Source organism: Bos mutus, chromosome 18 (genome assembly GCF_027580195.1).
Source record: "Bos mutus isolate GX-2022 chromosome 18, NWIPB_WYAK_1.1, whole genome shotgun sequence".
Classification (NCBI taxonomy): domain Eukaryota; kingdom Metazoa; phylum Chordata; class Mammalia; order Artiodactyla; family Bovidae; genus Bos; species Bos mutus.
Genome location: NC_091634.1, coordinates 36,609,139 through 36,627,449, shown reverse-complemented (window position 1 = coordinate 36,627,449; position 18,311 = coordinate 36,609,139). Strand labels below are relative to the sequence as shown.

The 18,311-nt window shown below is 42.8% G+C and overlaps 1 protein-coding gene across 4 annotated transcripts in view; it reads right to left on the bottom strand.

Moving 5' to 3' along the window:
* Window positions 1–7,299: 7,299 nt before the first annotated feature.
* Window positions 7,300–18,311, bottom strand: part of CSNK2A2 (casein kinase 2 alpha 2) — a 35,274-nt gene continuing 24,262 nt past the window's right edge. Inside the window, exons 6-13 of one of the 4 annotated variants that reach the window (XM_070388342.1) lie at window positions 17,995–18,078; window positions 17,083–17,193; window positions 16,704–16,805; window positions 16,364–16,436; window positions 15,766–15,883; window positions 14,819–14,967; window positions 13,314–13,407; window positions 7,301–7,760 (exon numbers count right to left, since the gene is read on the bottom strand). In XM_070388342.1, coding sequence (XP_070244443.1) covers window positions 13,331–13,407; window positions 14,819–14,967; window positions 15,766–15,883; window positions 16,364–16,436; window positions 16,704–16,805; window positions 17,083–17,193; window positions 17,995–18,078 — 714 coding nt within the window. In that variant the 3' untranslated portion in view covers window positions 7,301–7,760; window positions 13,314–13,330. Of the gene's footprint in view, window positions 7,761–9,150; window positions 13,408–14,818; window positions 14,968–15,765; window positions 15,884–16,363; window positions 16,437–16,703; window positions 16,806–17,082; window positions 17,194–17,994; window positions 18,079–18,311 lie in introns of those variants that run through there. The other 3 variants (XM_070388344.1, XM_070388345.1, XM_070388343.1) reach the window with 3 other exon arrangements.

The window sequence follows — 18,311 nt, the reverse complement described above, 5'->3', positions numbered from 1 at the left end:
CTATGAATATGCAGCATAACCCGCGGAATGAAGTCAAAGCAATCCTTGAGGAAAAGTTACCGCCTTAAATACGTGATTAGAAACAAGAAGGTCTGAACTTTAAATGCAGACATTAATGCAATTAAAATAAAGTTGGTTGAGTTGAATCAACAGTTGTTTGTTTTTTTAATCAATTCTTAGAACCGTTTTTAAAAGACATAAACTATGATATTTCAAGTGTGGAAGAAACATCAAATGTTGGAAACCATCATTCACTCAGCCTCTAGTGTATGAACTTCTAGTCCCTCTGTTTCCAGCCTTCCTTCCAGGCTCCATATCAGTCAGCCTACAACATTCTCATCTCCTGTTAACTTGTTGCTGCTGCTAAGTGGCTTCAGTCGTGTCCAACTCTGTGCGACCCCAGAGATGGCAGCCTACCAGGCTCTTCTGTCCCTGGCATTCTCCAGGCAAGAACACTGGAGTGGGTTGCCATTTCCTTCTCCAATGTATGAGAGTGAAAAGTGAAAATGAAGTTGCTCAGTTGTGTCTGACTCTTCGGATCCCATGGACTGCAGCCCATCAGGCTCCTCCGTCCATGGGATTTTCCAAGCAAGAGTACTGGAGTGGGGTGCCATTGCCTTCTCCGACCCTGGGTAAAGTCCAAATCCTGTTCTATATTTAAAGTCTTCAGAACTCACCAGGTGGGGCATCCAAGTTTTGTGGTGCCTACTGTGATCAGGCTTCCCCGGTGGCTCAGGGGTGAAGAATCTTGCAATGCAGGAGCCATAGGAGACTTGAGTTAGTTGTCTGGATCAGGAAGATCCCTTGGAGAAGGATTCTTGCCTGGAGTATCCCATGGACAGAGGACGCTGGCAGGCTACAATCTATAGGGTCGCAAAGAGTCAGACATGACTAAAGTGACAGCATGCATACACTGACCACTTCTATTTAAGGCAGTTTTGTAATATCATTTTGTAATTAAGAGAATAGGATATTTGAGTCTTCTTAATCATGACTGACTTCTTTGCATTGATTGCTGAGGAAGGCTTTCTTATCTCTTCTTGCTATTCTTTGGAACTCTGCATTCAGATGCTTATATCTTTCCTTTTCTCCTTTGCTTTTCGCTTCGCTTCTTTTCACAGCTATTTGTAAGGCCTCCCCAGACAGCCATTTTGATATTTTGCATTTCTTTTCCATGGGGATGGTCTTGATCCCTGTCTCCTGTACAATGTCATGAACCTCATTCCATAGTTCATCAGGCACTCACTCTATCAGATCTAGGCCCTTAAATCTATTTCTCACTTCCACTGTATAATCATAAGGGATTTGATTTAGGTCATACCTGAATGGTCTAGTGGTTTTCCCTACTTTCTTCAATTTAAGTCTGAATTTGGTAATAAGGAGTTCATGATCTGAGCCGCAGTCAGCTCCTGGTCTTGTTTTTGCTGACTGTATAGAGCTTCTCCATCTTTGGCTGCAAAGAATATAATCAATCTGATTTAGGTGTTGACCATGTGGGGATGTCCATGTATAAAGTCTTCTCTTGTGTTGTTGGAAGAGGGTGTTTGCTATGACCAGTGCATTTTCTTGGCAAAACTCTATTAGTCTTTGCCCTGCTTCACTCTGTATTCCAAGGCCAAATTTGCCTGTTACTCCAGGTGTTTCTTAGAATGAACACAAGCTGGAATCAAGATTGCCGGGAGAAATATCAATAACCTCAGATATGCAGATGATACCACCCTTATGGCAGAAAGTGAAGAGGAACTAAAAAGCCTCTTGATGAAAGTGAAAGTGGAGAGTGAAAAAGTTGGCTTAAAGCTCAACATTCAGAAAACGAAGATCATGGCATCTGGTCCCATCACTTCATGGCAAATAGATGGGGAAACAGTGGAAACACTGTCAGACTTTATTTTTTTGGGCTCCAAAATCACTGCAGATGGTGATTGCAGCCATGAAATTAAAAGATGCTTACTCCTTGGAAGGAAAGTTATGACCAACCTAGATAGTGTATTGAAAAGCAGAAACATTACTTTGCCAACAAAGGTTCGTCTAGTCAAGGCTATGGTTTTTCCTGTGGTCATGTATGGATGTGAGAGTTGGACTGTGAAGAAGGCTGAGTGCCGAAGAATTGATGCTTTTGAACTGTGGTGTTGGAGAAGACTCTTGAGAGTCCCTTGGACTGCAAGGAAATCCAACCAGTCCATCCTAAAGGAGATCAGTTCTGGGTGTTCATTGGAAGGACTGATGTTGAAGCTGAAACTCCAGTACTTTGGCCACCTCATGCGAAGAGTTGACTCATTGGAAAAAACTCTGATGCTGGGAGGGATTGGGGGCAGGAGGAGAAGGGGAGGACAGAGGATGAGATGGCTGGATGGCATCACTGACTCAATGGATGTGAGTCTGAGTGAACTCCGGGAGTTGGTGATGGACAGGGAGGCCTGGAGTGCTGCGATTCATGGGGTTGCAAAGAGTCAGACACGACTGAGCGACTGAACTGAACTGAATTGAATCATGACTGATGGATTCATAAAGCATGCAACTTTACCCACATATGTGCTGCTGTTTGTACTAGTAGTACTGCTCCTTATTTGTGCCCTCCAAACAGAGGGATTGATCAGTTCTATTTTGCATGAGTCTTATTTTTTTGTAAGTTTAAAAAGGAGAAAAAACATGTGGTATGTTTAACTATATACCCTGCATTATTGACTTTATTTCTGATGGGAAGGAAATTCTGTTTTGATCCAGCTTTGATGAGACTCAAATCTTCTGCTTACCTTTGCAGATTTTACAAAATCATATGAACTACTTGAATAATTTCTAAGGCCCCTGCCAGGGCCTTGGAAGGGACCCAACAAGATCAATCAAGCAAGCTGATGGAGAAAATGAAAGTGCTTGCTTCTCTTAACTACTCGTTCTCAGTGAGTATCCATGTGAAAACTGTGTTCAGTTTTTCCTTATGTGGGGGTTCAAAGTTTACTATGATCATGGCCTTGGCTAAGATGATTTGATGATTTGATCAAAGATATGGTGGACATAAATGAGAGGGTTTGCTCCTATTGTAGACTTGATTTCGGCAAGCTCCTTCTGGGGGCAGACTGTGTCTTCTGGGCACGTATCCCCTCACCTACCACAGTACCAGCATGACAGACACACAATGAATGAATGAATGGATTAGTGCTAAATGGTTAACTCTGACGTTGCCTTCTTTTCAAAGTAATGTAGAACAAATTTAACCTAAAATCACCTATCTCTCTCACAGAAACATGCATTAAACACTATACAGTCAACCCTTGAAGAGCACAGTTAAGGTCACCAATTCACTCCTCAGAAATCTGTGTGTAACTTATAATTGTCCCTCTGTATAGACTGCTTCCTCCATATCACCAGTTCTGCATTCTCAGATCCAACCAACTGTGGATCATGTAGTATTTATTATTGAAAAAAATCAACATATAAGTGAACCCTGTAGTTCAAATCCAAGTTGTTCAAGGGTCAACTCTATTCCTTCAAGATTGTTTTCTCTTCATCAAGAAAGCTAAGGACTAAATACATGAAAAATCTTGATATGTTGCTTCCTTCAATGATTATGATTAGAGCAAGGTGGATGAGTCAGTTTTAAAAAGTAATAAATGAAAAAAAGCAGAATTTAATGAGGTAGTACTTACAATCTAAGTAGTGTATGCAGAAGCTCAACTGAGGTTGATCAGGCCATTAAAAGATGCAGAGGATGTAAAAGTAAAGTAACTGCATGAGGGAAAAGATACGAGGTGGTCTTGAGAATCCCATTACTATTACTATAGGATTGACCAAAAATTTCGTTCGCGTTTTTCATACATTAGCTTGTATGGGAAAACCCCAAATGAACTTTTTGGCTAACCCAATACAAGCAGGAGGGTAGAACCACTGCAGAAGCAGCAACCAATTCTGTGCCCAGCTCAGAATCTCTGGCCATGAACGAATTAGAGTCCTGTGTTTAGACAGAATATCTCACCTTGGTGGCATAGGTGTCAAAATACAAGATTATGGGAAGTAGATCAAATACAGAATGTCAGTAATACATGTCAAACAGAGGAATACATTTCTGATTATTGTGATGTTTTGTTGTTTAAGATATTTGAAATAGTTAACCCATTTAAAGGATTAGAGGATCTGGTACTTCGAATTTAATTTGAAATGCTTAAAGGAATTTGAAACTAGACCTGTAATTATAATTTTAAAATGCTATGCAAGTTTAATTAAGTTTGTAAACAATGTTCAAAAGATTTTGATTGATTAAATCTATGAGTTTAGACTTAGATATGTTAGTATTTGAATGCTTAGGAAGATTTCAGCAGATTTTAGGTCTTTCATATAAACTATGGGAAGTGTTTGTGCAAATCAAACAGATTAAACATGTGGTTTACTTTCAATCTGTCTAAGGAAACTAGATTAAGTATGTGGGTAACGTGTATAGTTTAACCCTGGAGTCCCCAACCTCTGGGCCTCGGACCAGTACGGATACCTCCTGTCAGATCAGTGGTAGCATTAGATTAGAAACAAAGTGTGTAAAAAATGCTTTTGAATCATGCTGAAACCACCCCCCACCCCCGGTCCATGGAAAAATTGTCTTCCATGAAACCGGTCCCTGGTGCCAAAAATTGGGGGGACTGCTGGTTTATCCCATTAAGTTTTGAATTAATTGAACATCGATCAAAGATGAACCAAAATAAATGTTCAGATTTACATACAAAACAAAGCAGTCGGTAGTTATAACAGGATTTGTAAAGACACAAGACAAATTAGACTTTTAATCATACAGTTTAATAACTAAGATATTAAAAAAAACCCACCTGGAACTGTAAAAATCCCTATTAGTGCACAAAAGCCCTAGTTACTTGTGAAAAACCAGTGGACAGCATCTATTCATGTCAGTCTGAGGCCAGAACCCCAAGCACCTGGCCAGTAAAGCACACAAGGGACTTGCCTCACACTGGAGGGCAGTCTGTTCTTCACCCCTCCTTGCTGACAGGAACGGGGAGGTATAGTGATGAGATGAGAAGTTGTGCCTGGAGTCACCCCTTAGCTGGGAGCAAAGATGAAGAGCACCTGAATGACAGGTGCTCAACTGGCAGACCGCTGAATCCTAGCTCCAGTGGTTATATCCGAAGACACTGGTAAAAGAGCCAGTGCTGGACAGATGAAGCTCCTGCTAATCTCAGAAGTTCAAAGGGGACTGTGTTGGGACTCTGCACGTTTTTGTTATTTTTGAAAACTTATTTTTAAACTTACATACACTAAAATGTACACTTTTGGGTGTGGTTTTGACCAAGTCATATAACCATCACCATGTTTAGGATACATCGCCCTCAAATTCCCTTATGCTATCTGTCCCTTTGCAGTCAAGCCCCCCAATCCCACAACCCCCAACCTTAACCCTTGGCAACTGTGGGTCCGTTCTCCATACCAACAGCTTTGCCGCTTCTGTGCCTACGTGCGTGCTAGGTTGCTTCAGTTGTGTCCCACGAGGCTCCTCTGTCCATAGGATTCTCCAGGCAAGAATACTGGAGTGGGTTGCCATGCCCTCCTCCAGGGGAACTTCCCAACGTAGGGATCAAATCTTCGTCTCCCTCGTCTCCTGCATTGCAGGCAGATTGTTTACCACCAAGCCACCAGAGAAGCTTCTTTTTCCTTAATGTCATATAAACAGAATCATCTAGCCTTTTGATACTGGCTTCTTCACTTAGAACAATGCATTTGAGATGCTCATTAAGTTTGCAGAAGATTCTGCAAAGAGTTGCTCATGCATTCCACCATCCAGTCCCCTCTGGCCAGGAATATTTTAAAACATTTCTACCTCTCTGCATTCTTACTTTTGAAGGTTTCTCCATAGCATTTCAAACATTAAAAGGCAGCCATTTTTCATATTTAAGATAACTTTTCCTTGTAATTTTTTGAGAAAAGAACTTTAGAATTTGATTCTGAAATTATGTGATTATTTCATGATATTCTGTGACTCATCATTAATTATCATGAGAAAAATAACAGTTTTAAATTTTTATTTCTTGGTTGTGCTGCAAGGCATGTGGGATCTTAGTTTCCTGCCCAGGGATTGAACCCACTCCCCCTGCATTGGAAGTTTGGAGTATAAACCACTGACGCACCAGAAAATTCCTGAAAAAAATATTTTTAAAAGAAAATACTGAATTCTCAGTTCACAGGATTGGAGTAACATCTAGTTACACTTATTTTTATTTTGCAACTTTCTATATTAGAGCCAACACCCCTTCTTCAAGTCTCAAATATCCAGTAGGTTTCTGGAAAGTTCATAGGCCCTGGGCAGGCCTGACAGAGCCCAAGAATTCCATAGCTTAAGGCATCATGATGCCAGCCTACACCAGTGAGAGAAGGGAACAGAGACTGCTTTTTCTGAACAATGCCCTTCCTAAAAGAAAAAGAAATGGCACAGTAATTCTTTTTTTTTTTTAAGATTTTATCTCACAAACATACAGTGTAAAAATATTGTGTGAATTTGTTCATTGCAGCAATACTGGCAATAGTATTGGTAAGAGTCTATCCATAAAGGACTGCTTCAACTATGGTACATTACACAATGGAATAATATACAGCCACGAAAAGGGATGAGGTAGATCTATACATGCTAACAGTGAAAGCACAAGTTGCAGAAAAAGAAGGTAAAATCTACCTTTCTGATAAAATCCATTTTAATTTCAAAGTGTTAGTAAATGCATAGAAAAAAAGTGAAAGATACACATCAAATTTGACTGTGGTTTCATTTTCTCCCTGAACAGACATGTCTGGAGCTCCTGTTCCATTTTCTTTCACCTTTGATGGGCTGCTTCTTCTCCCAGGATGCTCTGAACCCAAGATCTGACTCCTTCCCCACCTTGGGTCAATGAACTGAACCAGCCTCTGAGGTCAGATTTTTCTGAAGTAGGGGGCCAGGGTGGACAGGATTTGGGGATGGAATGGAATACTGAAACATGCGCAGTGGAAAGCAAAGCAGGGATTAAGGCAGCTTCCTGAGTTCATGAGAGAGAATGTTTACCTGCCACCTGAACGGCTGCGTGACTCACCTGCTTTGGAAGGAGCGGTCTAGGGAGATGAATGCGTTCGAGGCAAGGCCCGCTTTCCTGGCTTGCCAAGTCTTGCTGGAATCACCTGCAGTGCCCCATCACCAAGATGGGTTCACATACCTATTTCATTTCTCATCTGTCCTGGAAACTGCCCTCCTCCCTCTGGCTAGAACCTGGCTCAAACGCTCTTCTATCTCACTCTGTTCCTCTGTGGCCATGGGGTCTCATTTAATGGCCCTTTCCACACTGAAAACTCACCATACGTTTCTTTTAAAACCTTTTATTCAATAATATATACTTTTAAAATTATAATATGTAACCGCCCGTCATGCCATATACACCCCATGCCCCCACTGGAGTCTGGTCAGCTGGTTAACGTGGTCTGCTGGAAAAACAGGTGGCCACAGGACGAACCAGGGGCGCAGGGGAGCAACAGTAACCAACAACCATTTCGCATACCCTTCACATTTCCCATGCTTTCTGGGTCAGGAGGAAGTCAACAGGAAGCCAAAGGCGTGAGAACCTTTTACATTCGGAAGTGAGGTTTGATATACGGTGGTGGGCTGCCCTTCGGTTGGTCTAGTTCGTGCTCGCCAAACCCGCCACCGTTTTGTGTCTGCTCACGGAACGTGATCTCTCTACACACGTTAAGACGTTTGATTTGGTTCTTGTTCTGCTTATGGAAAAGTGGGAGGAACAGCAACAGACCTGGGGAGAGACGGGAGGAGGGGAAAGACGGCATTAATCAATCTGACTGGGAGTGAAGAGAGGCCTCCACGGGCGAGTGGCTCCCTTCTGGGGAGCTGTGGAAATAGTCTACAAGCCTGACTTGCACATGTGGAAAACCAGGTAAGGACTGACTGGTTTCAGGTTTCAAATAGTACCCTTTCCCATCACCACTTGCAGAGGCAGTCCTGGCCCCTCCTCTGCTCTCAGGTCCAGGATGCTCATCTAGAAGCATCACTCTTGACCATCTCGGGCGAGCCCAAGCTACAAGTTCAGTAGCCCAGCTCCAGAGTCCTCATTAGATCTGACCAGGTTTACTCAGGATGTCTTTGGACCAAGAATCAGATGACTGTTTACACAGGGAAAGGCCCGAGGTGAATAAAGAGCAAAACGGGAGCTCAAGTATTTTTAACTCTCCCCTGGAAGTGGCTGTCTGGCATGGCCTGAAAACCTCATTCCTCCTGCCATGTCCAGCACAGCAGAGTGGGCGGTTGAGACGCCAGTGGCATTCTAGAAGCAGCATCTCAGAATGGTACCGGCAGTAATGGAAGGACAGTGCACCTGAGAAGTTGTCATACGGAATCATCTCATGACCCACTTTCTTTGGATACAGGAAGGGTTCAACTGCTTTGTGTTTGAGAAAGGCTGAATGGTGCATAAGGCTAAGAAAGAAATGACTCTTCAGCAAATGATTTTCAAGTGTCCAATTCCACCAAGGGAGCAGTGAGAACAAGGGCAATAACAAAAGACTCCATTGGCCACACAACAGCACGTGCCCGCCTGTGTTGCAAGGAATGGGGCTGGGGAGAGGTTTTCTTTCATAAATGCAGAAAACTGCCACAAAGGTTAAAGTTGTGCAGCGAAACAGTCAACCCCAAGCAGGGTTCTGAGTTGTACCTGAATTCAGGATTAAGTACCAAGAAATAGGACTGTCCCCCTACCACCCTAGTTCCATCACTTCTGCTAGAGGAGTCTTCACACCAAGGTGATTAACTGCAACCGCCCACCCACACATCTTCTCAATTCCAGGTTTATTCCTCCTCTCCCCCAAAAGACAGGAAGTACAAGCTTAAGGTCCTCGTATGGCAGTGGCTTGTGTCCCACTTGGCAAGGCTGGTGATTGTCAACATTTTTATTTATGAAAACAGATTTCACATGACGTTTTTCTTTCCTCTAAAGGGCAGCAGCACAGAAATTATACATCAGTCATCTAGTGATACAAAGTGGTGGTCACCCAGGCAGTGTTGCTTTTCTGCAAACAGGAGACAGTCGGCTCCGAGGTTCTGGAAGGTTTATTCAAGCTTTTCACTGGGTGTCAAGATTTCTGTCCCAACCTCTTTAGTCACCATTTACAGCAAGAAAAGCCAGCAAGTGAAAAACTGTTAATTTATTGATTCAGTGAACTTAAAAAAAAAAACAAACACAATCCCCAATACATGCAGTTCAGGATTAAGTATCACATTTGCAGCACATTGTTGAGTCTCTACATAAAAGTATGCATCACCTGTATAATCCCATTCCATCACTTCCCCCAGCCTCTGTAATACCTGGTTGGGGTTATTTCCATTGACACATCCATATAGCTCCAAAGCATTTATTACTGGTTTTGAGCCAGATGTTTCCTCGCCACCTACCCCCCCCTCATCCCCACCCTGGGGGTACTTTTTAATGACAAGATGTCACTCAGTCATAGATTTAAGCAGCTCACTGACAAACTTTGGCTTGTCTGCTCAAAGGGACCCTGCTTTTGCTTTTGGGTTTACATCTCAATGGCCTTGACGCTGATCAGTTACTATCCACTCCTATTCATGTGTAGGAGGGCAGGTTGCTTTCTCCTGTGTACGCTTGTGCAGTAACACAGGTTTCTAGATGAATCATTAATCTGAACTGGCATTAAAGGAGACTGTTGACGGGGCTCTCTCAGATCCATTTCAATGCATATATAAAAATTCTTCCAATTGTTTGTGTCCCCAAATGATTTTGCTTCCATCCTCATCACAGCAGCACCTGGGAGAAGCTAAGTCATTTCCCTGAGTAGGCGCAGGCGGAGGCCCACGGCCGCGGGCTCTCTCTGGGACTCAGCACCTGCCTCGAGAGCACCACCGTGTGGTCCCGCTGGAACCAACCCATGGGGGAGTGCCCATCTCAGGGCGTGTTCCAGAACTTGAACTCTGTGCCCTGCCTTGCTTTCACCCCTCAAAAGTCATGTTCCTTCCTCTCAAGATCTACCTTTGCACTGTTTTATTTTTAAACTGATTCCCTGTCTTCTTTAAACAACCCGCTCTCATGTCCTCTATCCCTGCCCCAAGGATTACAAACTCTTCTGTCTCCTCTAATCAATCAGATGGAAAGTACCTTCCTTCTCTGCAAGGGAATACACATGCTTTGAGCCTCATGAGTACTGGTGTGCTGAAGAATGCCTGTGAGGGGACCCAGCAGAGGGACCGATGTCCACACGCCTCATGGAACTGGCACTGACACCCCTCTGAGTGCTAAGAAGAACTGGGAATGCCTGGTCTGCATTATACACTCCGTGTATACTTCTCCCGCCCAGTCACCCACCGCTGGCTAGAATAGGATAGGGGTGGGCCAGCTGATAGGATCCTGGGGAGAGTGAGCTGCAAGCAAACCCGATGAAAATCTTAGCACTTCATCAGTTCTGCTCTCACCATGGGATTTCTCAGCTGAAGCAAAACCTTGCAGTTAGACCCACTTGTGGCCAACAACCTCTGATACACCCATCTGTATTTGGCACAGGAACCTTCTGTTCTCGCCACGCCAGGTCTATGTTTTTGAACATAGGCAGTACCTGAGATGACAGTGTAACACTACCCTGTTCCCCACATTATTTTTGCTTTTCTTTAGGAAACAGTAAATCCTTATCTTAGGCACTTTTAACCTGTTATAAGGTAATGAAGCAAACAAAATGTCTAATGAAACTTACTGAGATGAATTTAAGAAATAATATGCTAACCGGAAAGGATACTGGGTGGGTGAATCTACCATAGCTTTGTCTAGATATAAGACTAGACTCACACACACACTCTCTCATCCGTCTTTTGAATTTTCCAAGACTGCTTCCTAATCCAGGAAAAGACTCTAAAATCTCAGGGGAGCTAGGTCCATCTGCACACAAAATGGTTTTGGAGCTAGGAAAAGAGGAAAGGTCTGGACTAGACTCAGTTCAGTTTGGGAAAGAACCAGTCATAGTCAGCCAGCCACAAGTTGGGTGTCAAGACCAGCCTTGGAAAGGAGTGAGCATTTTAAACTCAGTTATGCTTTATGTCTAAGGCATGAACAGAGGTAAAAAGTAGCGGTGGCGAAAAAGTAAACTGCATGCATAAAATGGAACAATTACTCCCTTGCCAAGCTGCAGCCACAGAGCCTGAGGACAGGCAGGTGAGCTGTGTCTGCACATACTACATCCTGATGAGAGAGAGAAAGGCAGAAGTCAGTCACCCGACCCTTCTCCAGATGCTTGTATTGCCTCTGGGGGACTCAAGCAAAAGAAGCAGGGTTACTACTTCATCAAGACTCTCCAGCAGGCTCTCCCTGCCTGGTCCAGACAGGTGACGTGAAGGAAAAAAAAGAAGAGTGGGGGAAGGGAATGGGTGACAAAAGAGGAGATGGGTGGGGCAGGAAAGACACACAGTGGCACATCTCCCTAATAAATAATAACCAACAGCTTGGTGTCGCCTAGAAGGGCATGTCAGAAGGTGTCTGACAATCTGAAACACCTGTGTGTTGCTGCCTGCCATATCAATATAGGTTCGGCCAAGAAGTGCTGTCCAGTTTCTTATTTTCAGGTAGAACAAATGTATACATTAATATACAGGACGTGCAATGAAGGCAGGAAGCACTGGTTTGAGAACCTTAACTGAATGCATTTCCTGGCTTTGGGATCTTGTTTTGTTTGTATTTTAAGTTCCCACTGACCAAAGGACAAAAATAGAACCTACATTTAGAGATAGGACCTGCTACCAATATCAATACAATTTTATTGGAATATGGAATGTAAACAGATGCTTTCAAACAATCTAACCTTATAAAAATGTATGGCATTATTAAATAGTTAATAAAGAAATCCTAAAGTGTGATGTGGTGGTAGACACCTTGAGCTCTAGCCCAGTGTGAGAGGTCCCCACAGTTGTGGCATGGCTCTGCAGCTGGGGTCAGGGGGCTGCGTGCAAACCATGTTGATAACAGGTCCCCAGAGTAACATCAGCCCCCATTTTTCAAATCTTCTTAAACAAAATACAGCTTCCTTTGCTTAACACGAAGGCTAGCACAATGGATCCCTATCTTTGACACCTGTCCCAGCAGCTCCACTACCTCCCCAAGTCCCATGTATATTGCTCTCTCTGGTCGCTTGGGTTACGGGTGACCCTGCCCACATAACACCAGTCTCTGCATGTGAGAAAGACTTTTCTTTGCCAACACATTCATGGATACCTATAAGAGCTCAAAAATGCAGATTACCCTGATTACAGAGGGAAACTGTTTCTCATGGGGATAAAAAGGGGTAAAGGGTAGGAAAGGAGGACTTTCCCTCCCCTGCCACCCAATTTGTCTTTCCTGAATAAATTCTAACAGGATGTTTTTATCCTCCCTCCCTGAAGACTGACTTTCCAGCTTTAGTCATGGTTGTGAACAAAAAAATCTTTGTTTCAGAGATGTGCATTAAAATAGGTACACATACAGGGATGTGCTGGGAAATGAAGTTTTCCTTAAAAGACTGGAAAAAGAAAAAAAGCTACATGAAAAAAAGAGCAACAAGATTTTAAGGTTAGGCAATTCAACGAAGGTTACAAACAGTAAGCTCCAAGTTATGCAACTTAGCATTCAAATTTTGATGGAACAGATGGACCTGTCCGAGGCATCACAAGGTTTAAAGTGATGCCTCCTGACATCAAATGGGACTCTGGTGAGAGTGACTGCAGTTTGCTCCCAAACGAATACACTTAGAAGAAAACGGCAGGGATGAGGTACATTTCCCAGAGAGCTCATGTCGTTAAAAAAAAAAAAAGAAAAAAAAATACATAAAACATGAATCTGTAAAAGAGTTTAGAAGAAAAAAAAAATACTGTCACTGTTTTAGTATCTCCTTTTCATAAATGAGGCTGGTGTGTCAGTTCAGACTGCTAAAACTTGAGCCTGAATCTCACCAAAGGAAACCCAGACCGCAGTGGAATAGATAGGAAGTCAGATATTCAGAGCTTGTTGACTTCAACAGGTTAATTCAACAGTGGTCTCCTGTTAAATAAAGGAAATGTACAACAACTCCGAGTCTCTCATCTCCCATGCATTCCAAACGGAGAGGCCCCTCAGATTCTCAACTATGTGCATCGTCAGGCTGCCCAATGGCAGCTCCCTGTAGACTAGTGCTGGGGAGTTTCTTTTGACAGACTTTTAGGTCTTTACTCTTCTTTGCGTTTAGAAGGAATGGCTAGAATTTCTTTTTATCACACTGTAGTTTTCCTTCAAGGTTTGTGTTTGGTTGGTTGGTTTTATTGGCAAGCATCAATGCTGCATTACCCGTCGCTTTCCAGTCTTCATCGGGCTGCCGTGAGACCACTGGAAAGTACAGCGTTATCTGCACAAGGCTGGGACTGCTCCTTCACCACAGGGTCTGCAAGAAACCAGGAGGACACTCAGCAGAGGCAGGACCAGCCCGGGTTAGGGGCAGACACCATGGCAGACCCGACCTTCCTCAGTGAGACAGAAACACAGGAAACCAGGGTTAAGAGGGCAACAAAAATCAGAGATGCTGAGAAATGACTGGGAAACGCTCTCATAGTCAGCTCATACCTCTTCAGAGTACACGTGCAACTGCTGAGAATTAGGGAAAAGAGAGGCACAGAAACACCCACTGTCCACTGCTCAAAATTTCTACTCATTTTCTTATGTGTTATTTTCCTTGACTACTAATGACATATCCAACTCCTAATTTCTTCAAAGTATGTGTGATGATAAACACTTCAGAGAATGGAAAGGGTGAATAAAAGGAACCATTAGAAGGTCTATGGATTTTAAGCAACAGCATAAAAAATTTTTTGTAAGTATACCATGTATTTGGAAAAGCAGACAGATCATGATTTGCATAATACAAACATCAGTGTTCATAATCCAATCAAACTCAGAGTAAAAACAGCTTTCTGTGATGGAACCTGGAGAGACGACATCCAGTTGCACTTGAAGAATGAAGGGTAAGATTTTTTAAAATCTGCTTTCAACTACAGTTCATGGGCAAGCAGGCTCACAACCAGAGAGCATGAATTCTTTGGGCAAGATTTACTTAATCTCCAGAGGGGGAAAAAGAAGGAGGAAAGATATTGAGGAAAGATAGCGTACTGGTTAAGCAACAGACAGGTTGAAACGTCTAATCTTGCTTCAGAGAGAAAACTAAGACAGGTCACTTAACCTCCCTTATGCTCAAGTCTCCTCTGTGACTGATTAAATGACCTCACACTGTCTCTAGTGAAAATCCGGGATATCCTTTATCAGAAGGAGAACCACATGCATGCAGATAAGTAAACAGTCACATAAACTGAGTATACACACATACTTCAAAGTGAGACCTAAGAAGTCAGTAATACAGATAGGATCTTAGCGAGGGCTTTCCATACTTGCTGTCCTTTCCTCAAATTCCTTGTATTTATTTAACTTCCTTCTTTAAAAATATGCTATGATCACCTTATTATTTTCAACAAGTCACTTGTTTTTTTGGAGGGGAAAAATCTTTGATTAGGTTTCCACACAAATGTATGTATTTTAAAATTAAGTCTTAGATACTTCTGATCTATCAACTTGGGGGTCATAGGCAACGGTCAAACAGACCTGACTCAGGGGAACTATAGCAATGAACAAGCAAACACCTGCGAACATCAAGAAACAGATCTGCAGAGTTATTTCAAGAGTCTAGAACTAATGGGGCCAAAACCCAAGGACAATTCATCCAAATTTCCAGAATTCTTTTGTCTGGCCTCAAAGATAGAAGGTGGAAGAATCTCCCTTTGACAAACCAGGCCCCAGAGACTCACAGAAGTACGGGTGCTCCATGGCCTCTTTGGCAGTCAGTCTCTGTTGATGGTCATATCGCAGAAGTTTGTCCAGAAGATCCAGGGCCTCAGGGCTGACGAGGTGTCTGTTCTCACTATGGATAAAATTTTCCCAGCGTTTCCGTGAATGTCTGAGAAGAAAAGTAAAGCATTAGTATTCTGAGGTTAAATTCCACAAAAATCCTTTTTAGGGCTAAAGCCAGCAAAGTCTTAGAGCACTGCACTGATTATAAGCTGGTTAAACCTCACTGTTATTGGTACCACCTGTCACACCCCTACCCACCAGCACCCTCAAATAAAACAGTACTCTGAAATGGATACACACTTAATTAAAATGTCTACATTTGGTGCAAAATTTGTGGAACCTTTCTAGATAATGTTTTATGCCTCAGGCTTTGAGTCAATTCTGGGTGAGGCATGGAGGTAGGTGAGTAATCTTTATTGTTTAGCAGATATATTTAGAGAGCTGGCCGCAGAAACATGGAGGTTCCATAAAATTACTCTCTGAAAATCATCAACACAACATTTACTTCTCAACACCATTGTACTGTATCTGAAAATATGCTTTAAAATTTGCTCTTACAGAAAATCCATTATACAGAATAAGAAGAAACTATAATTCTCTTATTCAAAGAAGAATCACAGCATTCTAAGATTCTGCATTAAAATAAGCAGATGCTGTTCCAGAAAGTTCTTTCCTGTGGCATGATTTTTGTCTTCCATTTTCTATTAACGGAAGTAAAATGATTAGAAGACAGATGTAAACAATGCTAAAATAGCTCGAGTTAAAATATATATGGGGGAAAAAAAGAATATCTCAATTCTGATATAATTAGAAAGGGGAAAGAGCTTCAGAAAGTGATTTCGACTACCCTTTCCCCTTCTGAAATGGGATAAATTCAGAGCCTCTTTCTCTCTCTCTTACTTACTGTCCCAGAATATCGTTGAAGTGCGGATCTAGGTCTATGTGATACTTCTTCAGATACCCATACAGCTCATCTGTACCCAGAACCTTGGCAATGCGAACAAGCTGAAACACAAAACAAACTGACCAAATCACTGAGCACAGAACTCACTGCAAGCCCGCGGGGATGCTGGACCAAGGAATTAGAAGGCTTCCACATCACTACATTTCCGGGGAACAGATACAGATCTGAGCCCAGGGCAGACAGGCAGCAGACTCACGGATATGAAGTTCACATGAACGCACATTTTCAAAATGCCTTTAAAAGGATAACACAACTTATGACAATAATCTTTTAGAAGCTGATGATTATGGGGACATAAAACCTAATACCTATGGGCTCCCCTGGTGGTCCAGTGGTTGAGAATCCGCGTGCCAGTGCAAGGAACATGGGTTCGATCCCTGGTCCCTGAATATCCCACATGCCATGCAGCAACTAAGCCCATGAGCCACAACTACTGAGCCTGTGCTCTAGAGCCCGGGAACTGCAACTACGGAAGCCCACATGCCCTAGAGCTGTGCTCTGCAACAAGAGAAGCCACCACAATGAGAAGCCCGCGCACCAAAGTGACAGAGTAGCCTCCACTCTCTGCAACCAGAGAAAGGCCATGTGCAGCAATGACGACCCAGCACAGCCTAAAAACAAACAAAAAACAAAACCAAACGACTAGAATCTTGTACAAGGAGGTACTTAGCTTTTTTATAGACTCAACTTGGAAGTTGGGCATAAAACAGCACTGTCTCTATCTTTGGGACCACAGATAAGATTCTGTGAAATTCTTTGCCCTGAAGAAAAGCTTACACTGAGTGGTATTTAGGGACTCAATGACAGCATTCCTATCAAGATGCTATTTTCTTGGTATCTGCCCCCAAATGGATGGGAGTCAGATGGTATTTGCTTACCTGGTCATAGTTATCCTGTCCATGAAAGAAGGGCTCCTTTCGAAAGATCATGCTCGCTAACATACAGCCCAAACTCCACATATCCAAGCTATAATCATACATCTATGGAAATAAAGACAACCTATCAGTGAAGGGGGTTTTACAAATGTCATTTTTCTGACCTGAGTTTCTAATCTTCTATAGATATTTTAAAATTCAAAGCCAAAAAAAGGAGCTGAGACAAATCCACCATTATCATTTTACCATTTGGGGATAGAATATAGACTGGATTTGAATGTAACCAAACTGACTATAAATAAAAACCAGGAAAAAGAAAAAGCCAGGAAAAGCCCTAAGCAAATGTAAAAAGAACTCAGCGGTGCCTCATTAACAACTTTACCTGATAGTCCACAAGGAGCTCTGGTCCCTTGAAGTACCTGGAGGCCACTCGGACATTGTACTCCTGGGCGGGATGATAGAATTCTGCCAGACCCCAGTCTATCAGTCGCAGCTATAAATACGACAGAAATAAAACATGTGAAAGGAGTGTCTCCAGATGCCTCTGTCTTACAACAAGGCCACATCCCATTTGATAATCTTTGGCCACATAAAAAATGTTATCAAGTGCACTGGCTAAAGGCTCATGTACTTTCTGGGAACTGCTAAAAGGTCATTTCTAGAGCAGAGCACTTGGTTGCAATCTTAGTTGTTTTTCCTTAACATTTAAATTATCCTGGCTTATCATTTCTCTAGATCAATAAAGCTTAAGCTTGTCTTCTGCCCCCATAACCAGCTGCATGTGTTAACCTATCGCTCATTACTCACAGTTTCCATTACAAGCTCTAGTCTAACAGAAAGGGTTGGGGACATGTGCCCCACTCCAGGACTGAAGCACTGCTCTAGCTCTTCACTAATCTAACACTAGTTGATTCATCCACTCACCAGTCAGGGGCAATCAGAACTGAGTTTCAAAAACAGGAGGGACCCATGTGTACTTTTACGGCCAGGCAGATTGGTCTGAGGGTCATGAAGAAAGGAAGTAAAAATCACCAGCTGTAGTTTCTTTTTGAGGCCCTCTAGGAAAACCATGACCACAGTAAACAAGTGACTACAGTTAGGGTCAGCTGTCTACTTTCCCTGTGCGCTACGCTTATGTGAAGTAGAAACCAACACTGGAGACTGGAAAAATAACAGTATCATAAGTCTGCCAAAGGAAACAGCATGGGTCTTTAGAAACCACCTAGGTACTGGCCAGAATTCGGGCCCTGAGCCTTCCAATGAAAGGCTTGTTGCTGCCTGGCTGTAATGGTACCTTTTTCTGCTGGTGATCTATCATGACATTGTGAGGTTTCACATCCCTGTGCATGATTCCCTTGCTGTGGCAGTAATCCAGAGCCTATTAGATAAGAAAGCACAGAGAAAAGTAAGCAAACCCTCAACCACCCATGCCCCCCAGTGCAAGTATATGCTCATTGTGACAGTTTGATTTGAACACCATCTCCCAAACGGTAGTCTTACTGCCTGTAGTAAAAGAGAAAAAACATGCTCCAGAAGGCACCCCTTGCTCTCTGGGCACACTATGCTAGCAGCTGGTAGAAAGGGGGCTGTGGAGAGGACACCAAGGCTATT